The 21744-nt window shown below is 42.6% G+C and overlaps 1 protein-coding gene across 4 annotated transcripts in view; it reads right to left on the bottom strand.

Annotated features, from left to right (window-relative positions):
- Window positions 1-21744, bottom strand: part of neo1a (neogenin 1a) — a 206149-nt gene that overhangs the window by 54036 nt on the left and 130369 nt on the right. For all 4 annotated transcript variants that reach the window (XM_060853834.1, XM_060853833.1, XM_060853832.1 and 1 more), the window contains exons 6-7: window positions 9400-9554; window positions 7575-7695 (exon numbers count right to left, since the gene is read on the bottom strand). In XM_060853834.1, coding sequence (XP_060709817.1) covers window positions 7575-7695; window positions 9400-9554 — 276 coding nt within the window. The remainder of the gene's footprint in view (window positions 1-7574; window positions 7696-9399; window positions 9555-21744) is intronic.

The raw sequence follows: 21744 nt of genomic DNA on the forward strand, positions 1-21744 counted from the left end.
CAGCTGACCAACTGGTTACCTTTAAACAAGGGATGGATTGAGGGCAGTCAATATATATTCCCTCAAAAGGGAAATGCAGGATAAACAAACTTACAAGTCAGGATGAAATAGTAGATATTAATTTAGTTAAAGAAGAAAATGTTTGCTTCATACAAGGTCAGATAGTAAATACAATTGAAAACCAAAATGAACTCAGAAGGTACATAAAGGAGGAAAAAAAGCATATACAAGAAGCAAAGAAGGATTATGGAGGAAGACTGGCAGCAAACATGAAAGGAAAGCACATCAATAGAAAAAGGGTGGTAAAAGAAAGAAGAGGGCCAATTCGGGACAAAAGGGGGATTTAAACACTGAGCGAAGAGGCATGGCTGAAGTGTTAAATGAATACCGTGCATCTGTCTTTACTTACGATGCAGATGTTTGCCAGGCCATGGTATTAGAGAAGGAAACTCAGTCACTAAAAGGGCCAAAGATTGATACAGAGATGGTATTGGATATGCAGTCAGTACTTAAAGGTGATAGGTTTTTGAATTGAATGAGATACATTCATGGATAATGAAGGAAGTGAGAGTGGAAAATGCAGAGACATTAACAGTAATTCATTCTGTGTTCTCTGGATTCAGAATGGGACAGGAGGATTGAAGAATTGCAAATATTACACCTTTGTTCAAAATGTATTGTAAAGGTAAGCGCAGTAATTACAGACCAGTCAGTTTAATTTCCATGTGGGAAAACTTTGAGAATCAATTATTCAGAACAGAACTAATTATCACATGGAAACATATGGATTGATTCAGAAAGTCAGCTTGGAATCGTTAAGGAAAAATCATGTCTAACTATCATGCTAGAGTTTTACTTTTAAAAAAAACTGAGACGAGATGGGGACAAGGTGTTGGTAACGGTACACTCAGACTTCCAAAAGGTGTTTAATGCAGTGCTATACAACAGATCTATGAGGAAGGTTGTAGGGCAAGGAATAAAAAGGATAGTGGTAATGTGGATATAGAATTAGCTGAGCGACAGGAAAGAGACAGTAATGGATAATGGCTTTTTTGGGCTGGAGGAATTCCATTACAAAGTGGAATTCTGTAGGAGTCAAAATTGGAACCCAAAATGATCTAGGATCTTCACATACAGAGACTATTTGTCAAGTTTGTGGGTGATAAGAAACTTGGGAGAATTTAAACTGACAGCAGGGCAGTGTAGAACTTCAAAATGGCATTGACACTTTGGGAGTGGCCAGATACAGGTGAGGCAATGGATTTTGGTGCAAAGAGCATGGGTAAACAGTATAAAGCTGAAAATGTGTTGCTGGAAAAGTGCAGCAGGTCAGGAAGGCTTATGCCCGAAACATCGAATCACCTGTTCCTTGGATGCTGCCTGACCTGCTGCGCTTTTCCAGCAACACATTTTCAGCTCTGATCTCCAGCATCTGCAGACCTCACTTCCTCCTTCTAAACAGTATAAAGGAAAGGTACCAATGTAAAGGATGCACAAGAGCAGAGACTTGGGGTGTAAGTCATTAAAGGTGGCAGAATAGGTAGCGAGAGCTGTCAATAAATCATATAGTATTCTTGGCTTCATAAATACGGACACAGAATAAAAGAGGAGTACGTTACATTGAACTCATATAAGACGCTGGTTAGACCTAAGCTGGAATAGGGTGACCAGTTTTGGATGTCACACAATAGGATGGATGTGAATACATTGGAGAGAGTGCAGAGGAGGTTTATGAGAATAGTTCCAGGGCTGAGACACTTCCATTCTGAGGGAAATTAAAACTGTTTTCCTTGGAGAGGTTTGATAGAGAGTTTTAAAGTATTTGCAAAAGGAGCAAATGCAAACTTTTCTACACAGTGAGTAGTTAGGGTCTGGAATGCACTCCCTGGAAGTTTGGTCAAAGCAAGTTCAATTGAGGCATTCAAGAGGACGCTGGATAATTATTTATCCAGAAACAATACACAAGGTTACAGGGAAAAGGCAGGATACTGGCACTCAGATAAAATGGTCAGAGACTAGGTGCAGTCACAATGGGCCAAATGGCTTCCTTCAGAGTTGTAACAATCCTGTGAATTATCTGTCAACAAACTGCTCTTACAGTTGGAACAAAGTGATGAGCTGAATAGCCTCCCTCTATGTTCTATCCATGCCACAATTCTACTTCATCAGGAAAAGTCAGACACTATGTGCCACACCAATCTCAAGTCCCAAGATACCAGTCAGTCAATAATCTTAAGTCGATATTTCATTACAGCCAAAGTCAGGCTAACTCTCGACTTGCATTTATTTCTGTTTTGCTCCAATGTCCCTTTTGTTTGATTTCTGCAATTGTCTTTCAAAACAACAGAAATGTACATCTAAAACTGATCACAGACAGCCCATGCGATGTCTTGTTGCTCAATGCAATATGACAAAGCAAGAGATCTAGGTATTTATTTATGGTTTTCTAGTTTCTGCTCCTAGTTTCTTTAAATTAATTGTTACTACAGACAGCACAGGAGAAGACTGATGTCATGGGGCACATTATCATCTTCATGTTTCAATGAGCAAGACTGATCCTGAGTCTGAAATTAAATCCTGTTAAAGGATGGCCAGCAGCTGTGACCTTCTGGCATTTGTTTTTGGGGTTTGGTGGTGGGGGGTGGTGGTGAAGAAAATGATGGTGAAGATGCCTCATTACAGTTCAGCCATAGCAGGAGTACTGCACGCAGTTCCTGCACCACATTATAGGAACGGTGTGAATACATTAGAGACAAGTGCAGAGGAGGTTAACCAGGAGACTGCTTGAGTTAGAGGCTCTGAATTATGAGGACAATATCGATAGTTTGGAGTCGTGTTCCTTGAAGCAGCAGAGATTAAGAGGGAACTTGATAGAGGTATAGAAAAAATCTTTGAAGTTTGCAACATATCTAGATAGAGTGGTTAAGAAGGCTCTGTTCGCTGAGCTGGGAATTTGTGTTGCAGACGTTTCGTCCCCTGTCTAGGTGACATCCTCAGTGCTTGGGAGCCTCCTGTGAAGCGCTTCTGTGATCTTTTCTCTGGCATTTGAAGTGGTTTGGACTACAAATGCCGGAGGAAAGAACACAGAAGCGCTTCACAGGAGGCTCCCAAGCACTGAAGATGTCACCTAGACAGGGGACAAAACGTCTGTGATACAAATTCCCAGCTCGGCGAACAGAACCACAACAACGAGCACCCGAGCTACAAATCTTCTCACAAACTTTGGTTAAGAAGGCATTTAGTACACTTGCCTTCATTGCTCAGACTTTTGAGTATTGGAGTTGGGACATTATGTTGAGGTCGTACAGGATGTTGGTGAGGCTTCTTCTGCAGTATTGTGTCCAGTTCTGGTTACCCTGTTATAGGAAGGATATTAAACTGGAGGGGTTCAGAAGAGTTTTACCAAGATGTTGCCAGGAATGGAAGTCTGGAGTTATGACGAGAGGCTGTATAGGCTGGGAGGTTTTTCACTAGAGCATTGCAGATGGACAGGTGACCTTTAGAGGTTTAAAAAATGGTTACAGATAAGGTGACTGGCAGGTGTCTTTTCCCAAGGGTGGAGAATTTCAAGACCAGGGGGCATATTTTTAAGGTAAGGGGAGAAAGATTTAAAAAGGACGAGGGGCATTTTTTTTTACACAGAGTGGCTCTTATGCGAAATGAAATTCCAGAGGAAGTAGTGGATGCAGGTACAGTTACAATGTTTAAACTTAGATAAGTACATGAATAAAAAATGTTTGGAGGAATATAGGCCAAGTGCAGGCAGGTAGGACTAGTTTCATTTGGGATTATGGTTGACATGGACTGGTTGGACCAAAGGGTCTGTTTCAGTGCAGCATGACTCTACAACCCTATTATGAGGGGCATAGATAGGCTAGTTAGAAAAGCATCTTTTCCATTAGGAGTGAGGTCAATGACCAGGGAGATAGTTTTCTACCTCTTAGCTTAAATCTAAGAGTAGAGCTAAGGAAAATGTTTTTCATCCAGAGGGAGGAGAAAGTCTGAAATTCACTGCCTGAAAGAGTGGTGCAGTCATAAACTCTTGCAGCATTTAAATGTTCCCTTGGCATAGCTGAAGCATCCAGTGACAGGAACCAAAAAGTAGGGAATCGGGATTAGTGTAGTTATATCTTTGTTGACTGGCACAAATACAATGGGCTGAATGCATCCTTCTGTTCTATGAATGGTTCTGAGTTTATGAGTCACTGGCACTCTCAGGAGGCTGCCTCATCTACTGTGAGACAACCTCGGTTTACTCTGTTCACCATCAGGAAGACCTCGGTGTGGTCACCAATCTGTCCCTAAGCATTCTCCACTAACTGGTTACTTGCTACTGCTGGGAGGCATGTTTGGGTATGTATGTGTGTGCGTCTGTCTGAATGTGTGTGTTTGTGCGCATGTGAGTATGTCTGTGTACATGCATTCCTGAGCGAGTATATATATCTGTGCATACATGTGTGTCTTTTTATGCAGGTATATCTGCCTGTATATGCATGCATGTGCATGTATCTGTGCAGGTCTGTGGAGAAAGTTCCAGTATGATCACACTTACTCAATCTCTGGTGCACCAAGATACGATAACACCAACGTGATGCTCATCTTTCCCAAGATCCCCGCTTTCAATGCCAGCTCCTTGCAGCTGATAAGATTGTACCATTATATCCAGAGGCAGTCATGAACCACATTTACTAGGTTCTCATCCAATTGTTGCACTTCCATTCCTTTTAATTTTGATTCAGAATACAATGAGACAGCTAGCCCTTGTGAACATGTCTCTGACTCTAGCAGCAGCATCAAAGCCTGCTGGGTTTAACAAGGCTATAGGATACAATTGGGTTAATTAAAGTTGCTGCTTACCTCTCTGTACAAATTGTTACATCTTCCTTCACTATCCCTGGAATCTTCCAATATTATGTCTGATTGTAATTCAGCAAATTACTCACACATCCACCTTTCCCAAAAAGATTATTTCAATTTCCTTGACTTCCAGATAATTCTAAAGATAAGCAACTCGTCTATAACATCTTTTCCTGAACAATATATAATCTCTTTATTCTTAAATCATTCCACTTTCGATGTTAACTTTCCATATCCCCAAAAGTCACTGAATTGTGCGCTTCACAATCAGAATGGATTGTCAAGATTTGATGCTGCTTGAATAAAAAACAGAAGTACAATTAAGACAATGCAGAGATGGAGTACTGTGTCTGTATTCAAACAATTACACTCACATTTCAGCGTTTATGAACCCAAGCTCCTGATCTCACAAACAAGACCAATATCATAACCATGCTTTCAATGCTGGAGACACAACTTAATAGAGAATTACAAGAGGAAAAATTCAGCAGGAGAGGCATGTGTCCATACGTTTGGATACGAAGAGGCCTCTGACTGTTTAACATTAACTTGTGAACTGATCTCAAAAAGCTCTGCATACCACAGGAAACCAAAGCTGCCAAGAGACCGCGGTGAGGTGCAGAAAAGATTTAGTCCACCTTCCCTGTCAGTCAAGAACAACACTTAGCTCCTGGGTTTTAGAAATCATATACCAGTGGCTAAAACTACAGCCTCACAGGGTTGGGCAAAGGTGGTAGGTGGGGAGGGGTGGAGGCTCTGCTCTCGTTTGCTGTCTGCACTGAACGCCAACAGTTATTTCTCAGCAGTCAGGAAGCTCACTGCTGATAAAGACAACAGGAGAATAGATCAGGGAATGGATATTAAAACGATCAATCAGTATACAGAGATTTATAATGGAAATTGAACAGTAAATCAATAGAGTGAATGATTATAGGAATGGGGTTAGATTCATCTCCAGTTAAAATGTCCTGATTCCATGTTATACACACTTCCCTCTGAGAACACTCAGGGCTGTATTTGGTATTGACACTATTTTTGGCATTGAGATGAAATACCAGTACAAGTTAGTGTTCCCTGTTTTACAGTCAGTGTCTTGATTTTACCGAAAATAGAAATGAAAAGAAACCTCAATCAGTGTACATTAACTGAGAGGTTCATTCAGTGGGTTGTGTGGCTCTCACATAATGACAAGGATGGAGGCATTCATGGAAGCACAGTGGAGCAGCACTACAGAGAGAGAGAACTGGGGATGTCACATACACACAACTCCAAAACACAGTAGAGACACACACGACGTTAAACAGACACACACATACAGCAGCGTGTAGATGCACATGGACACAGGAGTATAGCAGACACATACACATGGCAGAGTAGAGAGACCTGCACAGACACATGAGCACAGCAGAGAGACACAACTGTGACAGAGTGAAAATGCACACCCAAAGGAGCACAACAAAGACACAAACATATAGCACAGCATAGATACACACACACATATATGTGTGTATATACAGAAAACTCAGCCCAATACCACTGTCAACGGCTTCATTAATTAGATTGTTATCACAATGTGCTCATTGCCCAGCTGGTTTATCTAGTGGGTTACTGAGCTTTACTGGTTGGGAAATTTTAATTTATTTCCCAGATGGTGTGATATTAACTAACATCATTGAGAGTTTCAGTTAAGTTGCCAGCCTGGACTATGGGCAAGAGTTCCTTAACCGATCAATAGTCAGAATCCAATGACCCATTTTCAAGAGTGATTTCTTTCACTATCAGGTTTTTTTTCCAACTGTGACCATTTGCATCACCAGAGAATTTACACAACTTCCTTGTCTCCAAGCTCCCACTAACTTACAAGGACAACACCCCGGACTCAGTTGAGATGTCTCTGTGGTCAAGCAGATCACAGACATCGACTAGGCTCACCAGAGAAGCTGACCACTTGGGTGAGATACTGAAATGCACATCTAAGATCGCAGTTACCCCTCACTGCCTGAACTGACATTCCCTCTGTTACTGGGAAGCAATCCTACCGGGCTGAATGAAACTATCCTGAGTGGTTCCCAGAGGACTGTCCAGACAATAGATTACACCTCTATCCAACACTAAAAGGTACCATTGTCTAAATTCCCACATAGCTGGCTCCCTCGTACTCTACCATCAGGAAATGGGAGGTTTGCCAGCCAGTTTCTATTTCACCGTCCTCCAGTTAGGACAAATCACCAACTAATGGATTAGCCCTTCATCCAGTTCTGGCAAAAGGAAATGGGAAATTTAGTCGCTAAGGAGGAATCTAAGTTGAGGCACTTGCATGTACCTTTTGGTTGAAGTTGAAAGAGGCACTGACATGCAAATATTCCCAGGGCAGCAAGTGATTGCAACAGGAAAAAAAGCTTGAGAGAAGCAAAAATAATGTTCTTCTAAAAATGGGTCATTTAAGAAAAGATCGTCCTTAATGGTGAAGATACTGTAGAAAGTGCTGCAGTCAGTAATCTCTCCACATACTGCATTCTGAAAACACGTACAAGCTGTTCTTAGCTTGGAGCAAACAGAGCTGTTACTGAAAGCAGTATTCTACCATCTGCCTCACTGCCTCTACCACCTGTTTCCTATTCACTCTGACTGCCAAGTTCTGAGATCTGACAGTGTCCTGTGGGCTCCCTCTTCCTTGGCAGCACCTGGTTGATACGTCTGTGCTGCTTCTCACTTACCATGCTCCAAGATGATGAGCTGCGCACTGGCCCGTTCATTCCCTACATCGTTCTCTGCCACACACTGATACAGACCTTCATCAGATTTTACCAGACCCAGAACCTGCAGGTTCCGCTCATTCTGAAACACAGAAAAGGAGCAATGCTTAACATTTCCTGCCACAGATTTACCACGCTGGGAAATTCCAAACCTTTAGTATTTCATGCTCTTCTGAGACTAGGGATAAGGCATATTATTGTGGTAGAATATTTCTGCATTAAATGTCGATTACGGTACTCAACACCTAATAATATTTCATTATTCAAAGAGCTATAATGTTCCATGATAACAAAAGTCAATAAAACCCTGTAAATTAAAGCCCTAACAGTCTCAACAATCACAGAAGAGAAAGAAAGCTGCAACAGTCACCAGGAATTCAAGAGATTCAACTCCATTGAAAGAAGATATCGGGATGGTCAGACATCTAGCTGTTCTGATCGAGCAGACATGGCAAACACTAGCTTTCCAGCAAATGGAACCGAAGATTCCCACAAGCATGCACAGTCAGCAAGCCACACACAGGAGAACCTCCCAGGCTTGTTTGCCAGAGCGTGCTGAGTGAGATGACCAGGCAGAAAGGGAGGAGTTGTACCCCAACTGGTCTCAATGCTCTCATGCTGAGGTATAAATGAGGGAGGAGGGAAATCAGCCCAGGCTGCCTGGTCTTGTTCACTGATGGAGATCCCAGATAATCTATGTTTATGGGGACAGCAGGTCTGTAAAGAATCAGGGACTCAAAATTCAAAAGGCCCATCAAACACAATGTCCTTCTCAATTAGGAATATGGGCCAAAGGCAGGTAAATGGAGTTAGGCCATTGAACGGCCAACCAGGCTTGAGGGCCGAATGACTTATCCCTGTTCCTATGTCCTTAAAAGGTGCCTTAAGGAAGGTGAGAAAATGAAAATCAACACACAATTCCAACAGTAGTCATTCACGTGTTCTTTGTGTTTTTACAGAACAATATGACAAAGGCATGAAGAGTTTTAGCAAAAGATTACCTGAAGGAAATTTGATTCAGAAAATTGAGCAAGTGGGATTGGCTGAAGGAGAGAGTTCCTGTGCAGGAGCAATACAACATCCATCTGTTGTTGCCCACTTTGAACCAAGTTCATCATTGATTCAGTCCTAACCATACAGGCCTATCCACATCAATAGTCACACTCATCCTACTTCACACTGACTTGTCAAGAATTCAAGGGAAATATAATTGCTCCCAGAGGAGAGGCACTAGGTGAGGCTGTCCAGTAGGACAGTTTATGTGACTGCTACAGAAATATTTCTCATATAATAATACAATTAAAAGTTTATACTATTCCCCTCCACCAATACTCTCATGGCTAATGTCAGGAGGAATCCATACGAAACACATAAAAGCAGTAAATACTGTCAACCAGAAGACCTCATGCAGTGCTTACTTGTGGATATTATGTTTGTTCTATTGTCATAGATGTTAAAACTATCATAAGCATTTCTGTCATACATTATAGCAAATACCAGCAGGAAACTAGGCAGGAAATTAAAGCCATGTGAATTTTTATTGTTCCAAGCTCACTGTGGTGAAAATGTAACTTTCTGTGCCTCACATGTGGCATTAAGAGGCCAAATCTGTGCCAGGCCTTTAGTGAACAGCACAGGATGTAACACAATCAATGGCAGCACAGACAGAAAGCGTCAGCTGCCCTGGCTCAGGTTTATTCTGAACTTAATGCTGAGTGAGGCAAGTAGCGTTCACCCGGGAAAAGCTAATGGAAATGTGAGGGGTTCATTTAAAGTATTTACTTACAACAATCTTAAAATAGTCACTGGGGATGACCATGTCCCCATTCTTTATCCACTTCACAGTTGGCATTGGCGACCCTATCACTTCGCATTCAAACACGATGTCCATGGACTCATGAGCATAAATGTTTGCTGGACGCTTCAAGAAGTGCGGGGGAACTAAAACAAAAGAAAATGGAATGATGAACACACAAACGACAAATACTGCCCCAACCATAAGCTTCAGCACATACAGGAACAAGCTGTGCAATCACTGGGATTTTAGGAAAATGTGTGAATTTTTCAATTACCACCATTGAAACTCAGCAGTATAACTGCAGCATCTTCCCCCAAACTTGGATCATGTTTGATGAGCACTCTGAGCTGTGTGACACTAAGGTGAAATACCGAAGGTTGTTATATCACTGCTGTTAGCTTTCGTAGCAATTTAACATGACAAATTAAGACAGTCACATATAGAACAGGTCATATATTAGCATGTGTCAAGTGCAGTCTTCCTATGTTCTCAGCGAATATTGATTTTCAGCTAAACTGGAAGACACCTCCACTTAGACTGACTCAAACAAGCGCATTCATCAGAGAGTAGAAAACTGTGCATTATAAAATCATAGCAAGAATTAACCAAGTCCCTTGAAAATCAAGCATTTCTCAGATCCCCTTTAATCCAGGTGACAGGAGTCTCACACACAAACTAGAAATTCAGGTGGAATCTTGCATCACTTTCTTAAGCGCTCAGCAGTTCTGGGCCTTCCTCAGAATCAAGGACCTTGGAGGGAAATCTCCCCAAATAAGCAATCAGAAGCCAACTGGTCTACATGGCAAGCAGTGGTGGTTTTTGTTGTCTGGGCACCTACCAGAGGCCAGAACTCAGCAAGAGATCCATGCTAATGGTGAGCAAGAGAGGGATGGGACTTAGGCTGCACTGCCCCACTCCTTTATGATGCCAAGTTCCTCAGTAAGGATTGACAACAAGGGATATACCTCTTTCTGCCCTCACTGGGAGCTCTCAAGCAACCCCAACTGATTACTCTTCATGATCTATGCATTTACTTGTGGTGATGGGATGAGGTCTCTCAGAAGACATTAACCCAGACCTAATCAAGGAGGGAAGGTGGCAGGCTCCTTTCCCACCCAATTAAGTCACTGAGGAAAGGTCACCAGACCCAAAACATTAACTCTGATTTCTCTTCACAGATGTTGCCAGATCTGTTGAGCTTTTCCAGCAACTTCTGTTCATTTTTCTAATTAAATCACTCTCTACCTTCAAACTCCCCCAAAGAGAGCATTCAGCTGTGTCCAAATTTCCAGATTAAAATTTACACAAATGTTTTTACAAGCTGTAAGACTGTGGAATGGAAAAGGCAGTCGGACAAAGAATTCCATTTCAGGGAGTAGAAGTCAGTAAGAAATGGACTGCAATGAGCACTACCTTGACTTCCATTTGTTTACCAAAAAGAAAAGCCTTTGAGTCAGAAAGGACTACAGCAGAGAAAAAGGCCCTTCCACCTGTTGAGTTTGTGCTGGTCAAAAACAACCACTAAACTATTCTCATCCCATTTTCCAGCATATGGCCCATACCCTGTGTGCCTTGGTAATGAAAGTGTACATCTAAAAACTTTCCATGTATTCGGAGGATTTCTACCTCTTCTACGCTTACATGCAGAGAGTTCCAGATTCGCATCACCCTTTAGCTGAAAACAATTTTCCTCGTACCCACCCTAAGTCTCCTACCCCTATTGTAAATCTATCCTACCTGATCACTGATCAATCCATCAAGTGGAAAAGCCCCTATATAATTTTATACAGCTCAGTCATGTTCTTCCTCAGTATTCTCACTGCAAGGAAAACAACCCCAGTCTGTCCAATCCCTCTTTCATAACTAAAACTCTCCAGCCCAGGCAACCTCCTGGTAAATCTCCTCTGCATCCACACCAGTGCAATCACATTGCTCCTATAATGTAGATTTCAGAACAACACACAATATTCAAACTGTAACTTATACAAAGGTTTTATAGAGTTTCAACATAACCTCCCTCCTCTTAAACTCTATGCCTCCTCTAATAAAGGGATGTATCCCACATGCTTTCTTAACAAGTTTACCTATCTGTTCTGCTATCTTAAGGGACTGGTAGACATGTACAAGGGTCCCTCTGATCTTCGGTGCTTCTCAGGGTCCTACCATTCATCACATAATCCCATGCCTTGTTTGTCCTGTCCTTGTACATCACTTCACATTTATCCAGGTTGAATTCCATTTTCCACTGATCAGCCTGTCTATATCCGCCTGTAATCTTAGCATATCCTCCTCACTATTCAACATTCCAACAATCTTTGTATCATTTGCAAATTTACTGATCAGCCCTCCTGCATTCCAGGAGAAAGTGAGGATTGCAGATGCTGGAGATCAGAGCTTAAAAATGTGTTGCTGGAAAAGCGCAGCAGGTCAGGCAGCATCAAAGGAACAGGAGAATCGACTTTTCGGGCTTGAAGAAGGGCTTATGCCCGAAATGTCGATTCTCCTGTTCCTTTGATGCTGCCTCACCTGCTGCGCTTCTCCAGCAACACATTTTTAACCTCCTGCATTCCAGTCTAAATCATTTATATACAAACAGATTGGGCCCCAACATTCTTCCCAAAGGAATCTCTCCTGAGGCAAAAACAGCGAAAGGACTGTGCTGCCACACCAATGCCCCACCCACCCCTTCTTATGGCCAGCACTTGCCCCCATTGTAACAGGGCCTGCAGTAGCCATATCGGTCTTTACAGCCGTATATGGACATACCATGAGTGTGAAAGGGAGTCATCCTCATCTGCAAGGGACCACCAAGGAGGAGGATGGACATGGCTTCCAGTCACAAAGGCACCCCTTGCCTATCAACCTCTACTTCCTGCCACTCATCCAATTCTGCATCCAATTTGCTGAACCTCCTTAAATCCCATGGGCTCTTAGCTTTGCTCTCAGTCTCCCATGCGGGACTTCATCCAAAAGTCTTAGCGAATGTATTGTCCTCATCTACACGTCTGGTTATCTTTTTCAAAATATCAAACTTGGTCAGATATGACCTCCCCTGAACAAAGCCACACTGACTGTTGCTGACTAATCTCTGCCTCTCCAAGTAGAGATTAATTCTGTCCTGCAGAACTATTTTCAACAGTTACCTCACTATTGAGGGTAATTTGACTGGCCTGTACTGTGAGAGTGTGTGCGTGCATAAAATATACATCTCTTGCTTTCTTCTTGAATAATTGGCTGTCCTCCAGTCCTCTGGCACCTCCCCTGAGGCTAGAGAGGAATTGAAAAGTATTTCCAGTGCCCCTGCTATTTCCTCCTTTGCCCCACACAGCTGGGATACATTTCATCCAGCTTATCTAGATTGATCTTCACTTACTTTCCTTTCTCAAGTACTATGCCTGAAGAGGACACTGGGAACCCATGGACTTCCACTGGATTGGTGCATGATTATAATTGAAAAAGAACTACAATTGTTTTCCATTGCCTTTTGCAGGCCAGCTGACCAGGAACCTCGACTGATCTTACCATCTGCTATACTGGAAGGACCTATAAATTGACAATCACCCTGTTTGGACATGTTATGAACAGATCTTTATTGGCCATTAAACGCTGAAATGGGACTTGAATCTCGTGTTTCTGGTCCACAGGAACCTTAGTTGACTAGAAACAAACTATACCATCATTCAAGCATTGCAGAAAAACATTTTGAGTTGAAACTTTTTGTCTCTCATTCACCTGGGCCTTCATAGAAGTACCAAAATAAAGAGAAAACAACATCTATAATATGTCAGAGTAGACAACTGGTTGACAAGTGGACTCTGATTGATGGAGTTGTTGCTATTGAAAATGCATCAGTTAATGATGGCTGTTAGTTAACTGTGAAGTTTTGTTAAAATTTTAAACAAGGCAGATTGACTCTGACTAGTTAAGGCATTGCCCTCAGAAATTAACCAGCAAATGGATGTCATCTATTTTGTTGAGTTGAAATGGGTCAGCATGTGCTCATGTCCTTTCTGAATAGAAAGACCAAGATACTGTGTTTTAGCATATGGAACTTCAAACACAGAAAGGTGTGCTACACCGAGAGCCTGACTGAAAATCCTAAGTTGATAGATAGTGAGGAAAGAGATCGATCTGAGATGGGTACAGCTGAGAACAGAAGTGAGTCAAACAGTCAGGGCAGGCAGGGACAAGGTAGGACTAATAAATTTAAACTGCATTTATCTCAATGCAAGGGACCTAACAGGGAAGGCAGATGAACTCAGGGCATGGTTAGGAACATGGGACTGGGATATCATAGCAACTACGGAAACATGGCTCAGGAATGGGCAGGACTGGCAGCTTAATGTTCCAGGATACAAATGCTACAGGAAGGATAGGAAGGGAGACAAAAGAGGAGGGGGAGTGGCATTTTTGATAAGGGATAGCATTGCTAAGGGAAGATATTCCCGCAAATACATCCAGGAAAGTTTTTTGGGTGGAATTGAGAAATAAGAAAGGGATGATCACCTTATTGGGATTGTATTATAGACCCCCCAATAGTCAGAGGGAAACTTGAGAAACAAACTTGTAAGGAGATCTCAGCTATCTGTAAGAATAATAGGGTAGTTATGGTAGGGGATCTTAACTTTCCAAACATCAACTGGGACTGCCATAGTGTTAAAGGTTTAGGTGGAGAGGAATTTCTTAAGTGTGTACAAGACAATTTTCTGATTCAGCATGTGGATGTAGCTACTAGAGAAGGTGCAAAACTTGACCTACTCTTGGGAAATAAGGCAGGGCAGGTGACTGAGGTGTCAGTGGGGGAGCACTCTGGAGCCAGTGACCATAATTCTATTTGTTTTAAAATAGTGATGGAAAAGGATAGACCAGATCTAAAAGTTGAAGTTCTAAATTGGAGAAAGGCCAATTTTGACGGTATTAAGCAAGAACTTTCAAAAGCTGATTGGAGGCAGATGTTCGCAGGTAAAGGGATGGCTGGAAAATGGGAAGCCTTCAGAAATGAGATAACAAGAATCAGGAGAAAGTATATTCCTGTCAGGGTGAAAGGGAAAGCTGGTAACTATAGGGAATGCTGGATGACAAAAGAAATTGAGGGTTTGGTGAAGAAAAAGAAGGAAGCATATGTCAGGTACAGACAGGATAGAACGATGAATCCTTAGAAGAGTATAAAGAAAGTAGGAGTATACTTAAGAGGGAAATCAGGAGGGCAAAATGGGGACATGAGATAGCTTTGGCAAATAGAATTAAGGAGAATCCAAAGGGGTTTTACAAATATATTAAGGACAAAAGGGAGAGAATAGGGCCCCTCAAAGATCAGCAAGGTGGCCTTTGTGTGGAGCCACAGAAAATGGGGGAGATACTAAATGAATATTTTGCATCAGTATTTATTGTGGAAAAGGATAGGAAAGATATAGACTGTAGGGAAATAGATGGTGACATCTTGCAAAATGTCCAGATTACAGAGGAGGAAGTGCTAGAGGTCTTGAAACGGTTAAAGGTGGATAAATCCCCAGGACCTGATCAGGTGTACCCGAGAACTCTGTGGGAAGCTAGAGAAGTGATTGCTGGGCCTCTTGCTGAGATATTTGTATCATCGATAGTCACAGGTGAGGTGCCGGAAGACTGGAGGTTGGCAAACGTGGTGACACTATTTAAGAAGGGTGGTAAGGACAAACCAGGGAACTAAAGAACTGACCTCGGTGGTGGACAAGTTATTGGAGGGAATCCTGAGGGACAGGATGTCCATGTATTTGGAATAGTCAACACGGCCTTGTGCATGGGAAATCATGTCTCACAAACTTGATTGAATTTTTTGAAAAAGTAACATAGAAGATTGATGAGGGCAGAGCACTAGATGTGATCTATATGGACTTCAGTAAGGCATTCGACAAGGTTCCCCATGGGAGACTGATTAGCAAGGTTAGATCTCATGGAATACAGGGAGAACTAGCCATTTGGATACAGATCTGGCTCAAAGGTAGAACACAGAGGTGGTGGTGGAGGGTTGTTTTTCAGACTGGAGGCGTGTGACCAGTGGAGTGCCATAAGATAGGTACTGGGCCCTCTACTTTTTGTCATTTACGTAAAATGATTTTTCCCTGGCGGCACGGTGGCACAGTGGTTAGCACTGCTGCCTCACAGCACCAGGGACCTGGGTTCAATTCCCGCCTCAGGCGACTGACTGTGTGGAGTTTGCACATTCTCCCCGTGTCTGCGTGGGTTTCCTCCGGGTGCTCCGGTTTCCTCCCACAGTCCAAAGATGTGCGGGTCAGGTGAATTGGCCATGCTAAATTGCCCATAGTGTTAGGTAAGGGGTATATGTTGGGGTATGGGTGGGTTGCGCTTCGGCGGGTCGGTGTGGACTTGTTGGGCCGAAGGGCCTGTTTCCACACTGTAAGTAATCTAAAAAAAATTTGGATGCGAGCATAAGGAGTACAGTTAGTAAGTTTGCATTTGGCACCAAAATTGGAGGTGTAGTGGACAGCAAAGAGAGTTACCTCAGATTACAACAGCATTTGGATCAGATGGGCCAATGGGCTGAGAAGTGGCAGATGGAGTTTAATTCAGATAAATGCAAGGTTGCTGCACTTTGGGAAAGCAATCTTAGCAGGACTTATACATTTAATGGTAAGGTCCTAGGGAGTGTTGCTGAACAAAGAGACCTTGGAGTGCAGGTTCATATCTACTTGAAAGTGGAGTCGCAGGTAGATAGGATAGTGAAGGCGGCGCTTGGTATGCTTTCCTTAATTGGTCAGAGTATTGGGTACAGGAGTTGAGAGATCAATGTACAGGACATTGGTTAGGCCACTGTTGGAATATTGCGTGCAATTCTGGTCTCCTTCCTATCAGAAAGATGTTGTGAAACTTGAAAGGGTTCAGAAAAGATTTACAAGGATGTTGCCAGGGATGGAGGATCTGAACTACAGGGAGAGGCTGAACAGGCTGAGGCTGTTTTCCCTGGAGCGTCGGAGACTAAGGGGTGACCTTATAGAGGTTTACAAAATTATGAGGGGCATGGATAGGATAAATAGGCAAAGTCTTTTCCCTGGGGTTGGGGAGTCCAGAACTACAGGGCATAGGTTTAGGGTGAGAGGGGCAAGATATAAAAGAGACCTAAGGAGCAACTTTTTCACGCAGAGGATGGTACGTGGATGGAATGAACTGCCAGAGGAAGTGGTGGACGATGGTACAATTGCAACATTTAAGAGGCATTTGGATGGTTATGTGAATAGGAAGGGTTTGGAGGGGTATGGGCTGGGTGCTGGCAGGTGGAACTAGATTGGGTTGGGATATCTGGTCGGCATGGGCGGGTTGGACCAAAGGATCTGTTTCCATGCTGTACATCTCTATGACTGTATGATAGTCCATGTTATTCTTTACACGCTCAGGATAATCCAACCAATATTGTCCAACAGCAGAATCATATCTAATGTTGGACACTGTCAGAAGTTTTGCAGGCATGGAAGAGTTGGGTATGGTCAGTACCTGGCTTCTTGCTAACATCAAAAGCAATATACCATTTGATAAGTAGCCTGGAACATACCATGTACAACATAGCATCTCACTAGTTCTGAAATTTACATTCAACAAGTTCATATTTTTGTTTCTCCTTTACCCTGGTATCTCCTGCAAATTGTCTGGATGATTAAAAGACAAAAAGCTGTAACCATATGTGTTTCTCAGCAAAAATAACAGAAGGAACAAGGGAGGGAGGGAGGTGATGGCCTAGTCTGGACTGTTAATCCAGACCCAGGTAATGTGCTGGGGACCCAGGTCTGAATCCTGCCATGGCAGATGGGTATAAGTTGAATTTAATAATATCTGGAATTAGGAGTCCAATGATACCCATGAATCCATTGCCAACTGTCAGAAAGACCCATATGGTTCACGACTGCCCTTTAGGGAAGGAAACTGCCATCCTTACATGGTCTGGCCCACGTATGACTCCAGACTCTCAGTAATGTAGTTGACTCTTTATTGCCCTTCGGACAATTAGAGGTGGGCAATCACTGCCTGCCTCGCCACTGAAACCCTCATCCCATGAATCAATTAAAAAAAATCAACTGAGGAAGAGGGTTTTCTGAATCTGTGAATTAAGATGGCTAAACAGTCTCATAACTGTAGACTTATTACTGAACATTTTTATTTTATTACAATAATTTGTTTATCAACATTTGCAGAATTAGTTTAAAGTCAAGTCACCGTTTGTTGTCTCTCTAATAGGTAAACTACAATAAACATGGGAGCTGAGTCCATGGCTTAATTCTTTACCAAATCTTCATTAAACTCAGTTGCATCTTAATGGCTGGCACAGCCTGTTGCTATGGCTACTAATTACTCATCACTTATATAAAATCATTCGTGTCTGAGACAGCTGCAATGAGCAAATCACAAATCCAGTTAAATGTATCTGTATGTGGGAGCTGTTATGGTCCAAGGCACCTGGCCTGAAACCACACTGGGATTGTTAGCTGTTTGATGGAATAGGTCACTTTAGACTGTACAATGCTCATTTATTTGAACAATTTGTCAAGAATCTTAGATCATTTGTTAGACTTTACTCAAAGGTGGCCTATTGGAGCAGGGAGCAAAATACAGATCAGCTTCACCCTGTGCTCATTTCAAGGAGCAAGTGTGCACCCGCCATACAGAAGGCAAACTTAGGTATTTCTGCAAATACACAGAGTACTGCAGCTGATTTGCCAGTTCAAGTCCTTGGTCTATGCACTGATTCAAAGATTAGATTGTTGTAAACATTCATTTTTAAAACTGATATAATCTCCTCTATTGAGGTTTCTTTCCAGTCAGGTTAGGAAATTTGCTAATAACCAGATTGTGAATCACACTCCTAACACCTGACAAATTGATCAAATGTCACCAGGTGATTACATTACACAAGTGTTCAGCACTTCATTGGCCAAAAGGCCAGATTATGAAATCACCAACAATTCAACTAGAGTGAGCTGCAGACACAACCTAATTACTCCAGGTGGATTCAATCATTCTCTACATCACACATGTGGAAAATACACATAAAACTCAGATATTAGAGTCAAACTTCGGAAACATCTCTTTCACAGGGAGTGCAAAAGGGTGAATGAACAAAGGTCGGAAACGTGACTAAAACTGCCACAGATATGACAGACTAAAAACTGCACTTTAGTCTTACACAGGGACAGGAGAGATAATCAGGAGCAAATCACATTATTTACTGATCTGCTCACCTCTTGTTCTCAGGGCACTTCCTCTACTTTCTAGGAACATAGCTTCACTTTTTTTATTTGTCCATGGTATGTGGGAATCGCTGGTTCGATCAGCATGTGTTGGTCATCCCTAATTGCCCTGGGGAAGGTGTTGTAAGTTGCCTTCTTGAACTACTGCAGACCTTTGGGTATAGGGACACTCACAATGCTATGAGGGAGGGAATTCTAAGACTTTGATCCAGCAACACTGAAGGAACAGCAAGTCAGGATGGTGCGTGTGTCATTAGCGTGTGTAAAAGGGTTGGTTTAAATTTCTAAAGTTCTAAAAGATCTAACATTCTGGAGTTATATTTTACAAGGTACCGTCTCCCAAGCCCCATCCCTAGCTAAAGGCCAGTCGGGCTTGGGGGAACCTGCCCACAATGACAGCTGCCCCTCAGCAGTTTTAACACTGGGAGCTAGCTTTATTGATTCGAAGTGGGAGTAACTCCCACCTAACACAACAATTAGCTAGTCAGCAATGTGGTAACTCTAATTCGAGAGTGCCACTGGGACAACAGGCGGTCACCAAAATTAAGGAGGCCAAGTAGGCACAACATCGAGGACCAAAGTTCTATGAGCGCGGTATCTCAGTAGGAGAAGTGAGTGGTCAAGGAGCAATACAGGGACCAAGTTCAAGAGGCTATGAGAATAATTAAAGGAGCAGAATGAGATGGTACCAATGAATCCAGGCAATTCTCAGACAGGATTCCCCACCCCCTAACCTGGCTAAGTGACTCCACATAGCCAAAGCTGCCTGCTTACCACATGGCGTGGGCTTCGCCTCCCCACAGATAAATTACCAGCAGTAGGAGGTAGCCCTTTAGTGGCTATTAATTAACCACCTCAGGCTCTGTTAGGTCTAAGGGCAAGTGGGCCAGCCAAGAGCTTCACTACAACATGCAACGTTTCAGACAGGTCACGGTGAGGCAACTGCTGAATTTTATGTTGTACTCCATCTTCAAACAAAGCGATGGGGAAGAGGAAACTGCAGCCCCTAAAGATAGCTTCTATGAACGGCTCAACATTTATGTATTGCTTTAATTGCTATTTTGTGCAAAGCGAGTTTCCAGTCCCCAGTGACCACATCTGTTCAGCATAGTTACAAACCTTGATATTTAACCAAATTACCAGATTCATCAAGCAACACCACGCCTGGGGTGAGAAGGTTTGATAGATGGAATATAATGTATCAAAGTCTGAGGTCATGCCCTTTGACAAAAAGAATAGAGGAACTGAATATTATTTAAATGGAGAAAGACTACACAAAGCTGAGCAAGCACAGAAGGATTCTGGGGTCATCTTCTGTGAATCACAAAAAGTTTGCATCAAAGTTCAGCAGCTTACAAAAAAGACAAATGGAATATTGGTCTTGATTTCAAAGGATAATGTTGCCCACAGTCCTCCTGACCATAAGGTTGCTCTCTCATCGCAGAGACGATTGGTGGTGGTTTAACCCGAGGGTTACCAGTGCTTTCAGTGAGGGGAGATGTTGGGAAGGAGAGTCCTTCATAGTAACTTCTGCCGGTGTGGGAATTGAACCCTCACTGCATCTCAAACAGTCTATTCAGCCAACTGAGCTAACCAACCACTCATTACAATGGGAATGCAGTACACAATTCAGAAAACCTTGCTAAAAATTATACAAAGCATGGGTCAGACCACAGTTGGAATATTCTGAATTGTTTTCTAGGAAAGATATCCAGGTATCTGGATCCAGGTATCCAGGTATTGGAGGCAGTCCAGAGAAGATTAACAAGATCATTTCTGGGTAGATAGGGTTTCTCTTATGAGGAGAGTTCAAGTAGGTTGGAGTTGTATTCACTGGAGTTTAAAAGAATGAGAGGAGACCTTATTGAATTATACAAGATTCTTAGGGCACTTAGGGAACAGGGTTGATGAGGAAAATTTGTTTCTCCTTGTGGGACAGTCTATGACCAGAAGACAATCTCAGAATAAGAGATTGCACATTTAAGACAGAGATAAGGAGGAATTTCATCTCTCAGATAGTAATGAATCTATGGAATTCTTTACAGAGGGCTGTTGAAGCTGGGTCATTAAGTATATTTAAAGCTGGGACAAACAAAAATTCAATCAGGAAGGGAATCAAAGGTTATGGGGAAAAGGCTGGGAAGTGGAGTTGAGGATTATCAAATCAGCAAAGGTCTTGTTGAATGACAGAGCAGACTTAATGGGCTGAAATATATTAAGGACAAAAAGGTAACTAGAGAGAGAATAGGGCCCCTCAAAGATCAGCAAGGCGGACTTTGTGTGGAGCCACAGAAAATGGGGGAGATACTAAATGAATATTTTGCATCAGTATTGACTGTGGAAAAGGATATGGAAGATATAGACTGTAGGGAAATAGATGGTGACATCTTGCAAAATGTCCAGATTACAGAGGAGGAAGTGCTGGATGTGTTGAAACGGTTAAAAGTGGATAAATCCCCAGGACCTGATCAGGTGTACCGAAGAACTCTGTGGGAAGCTAGAGAAGTGATTGCTGGGCCTCTTGCTGAGATATTTGTATCATCGATAGTCACAGGTGAGGTGCCGGAAGACTGGAGGTTGGCAAACATGGTGCCACTGTTTAAGAATGGCAGTAAAGACAAGCCAGGGAACTATAGACCAGTGAGCCTGACCTCAGTGGTGGGCAAGTTGTTGGAGGGAATCCTGAGGGACAGGAAGTACATATATTTGGAAAGGCAAGGACTGATTCGGGATAGTCAACATGGCTTTGTGCGTGGGAAATCATGTCTCACAAACTTCATTAAGTTTTTTGAAACAGTAACAAAGAAGATTGATGAGGGCAGAGCACTAGATGTGATCTATATGGACTTCAGTAAGGCATTCGACAAGGTTCCCCATGGGAGACTGATTAGCAAGGTTAGATTTCATGGAATACAGGGAGAACTAGCTATTTGGATACAGATCTGGCTCAAAGGTAGAACACAGAGGTGGTGGTGAAGGGCTGTTTTTCAGGCTGTAGGCCTGTGACCAGTGGAGTGCCACAAGGATCGGTGCTGGGCCCTCTACTTTCTGTCATTTACATAAATGATTTGGATGCGAGCATAAGAGGTACAGTTAATAA

Source organism: Hemiscyllium ocellatum, chromosome 42, assembly GCF_020745735.1.
Source record: "Hemiscyllium ocellatum isolate sHemOce1 chromosome 42, sHemOce1.pat.X.cur, whole genome shotgun sequence".
NCBI lineage: Eukaryota > Metazoa > Chordata > Chondrichthyes > Orectolobiformes > Hemiscylliidae > Hemiscyllium > Hemiscyllium ocellatum.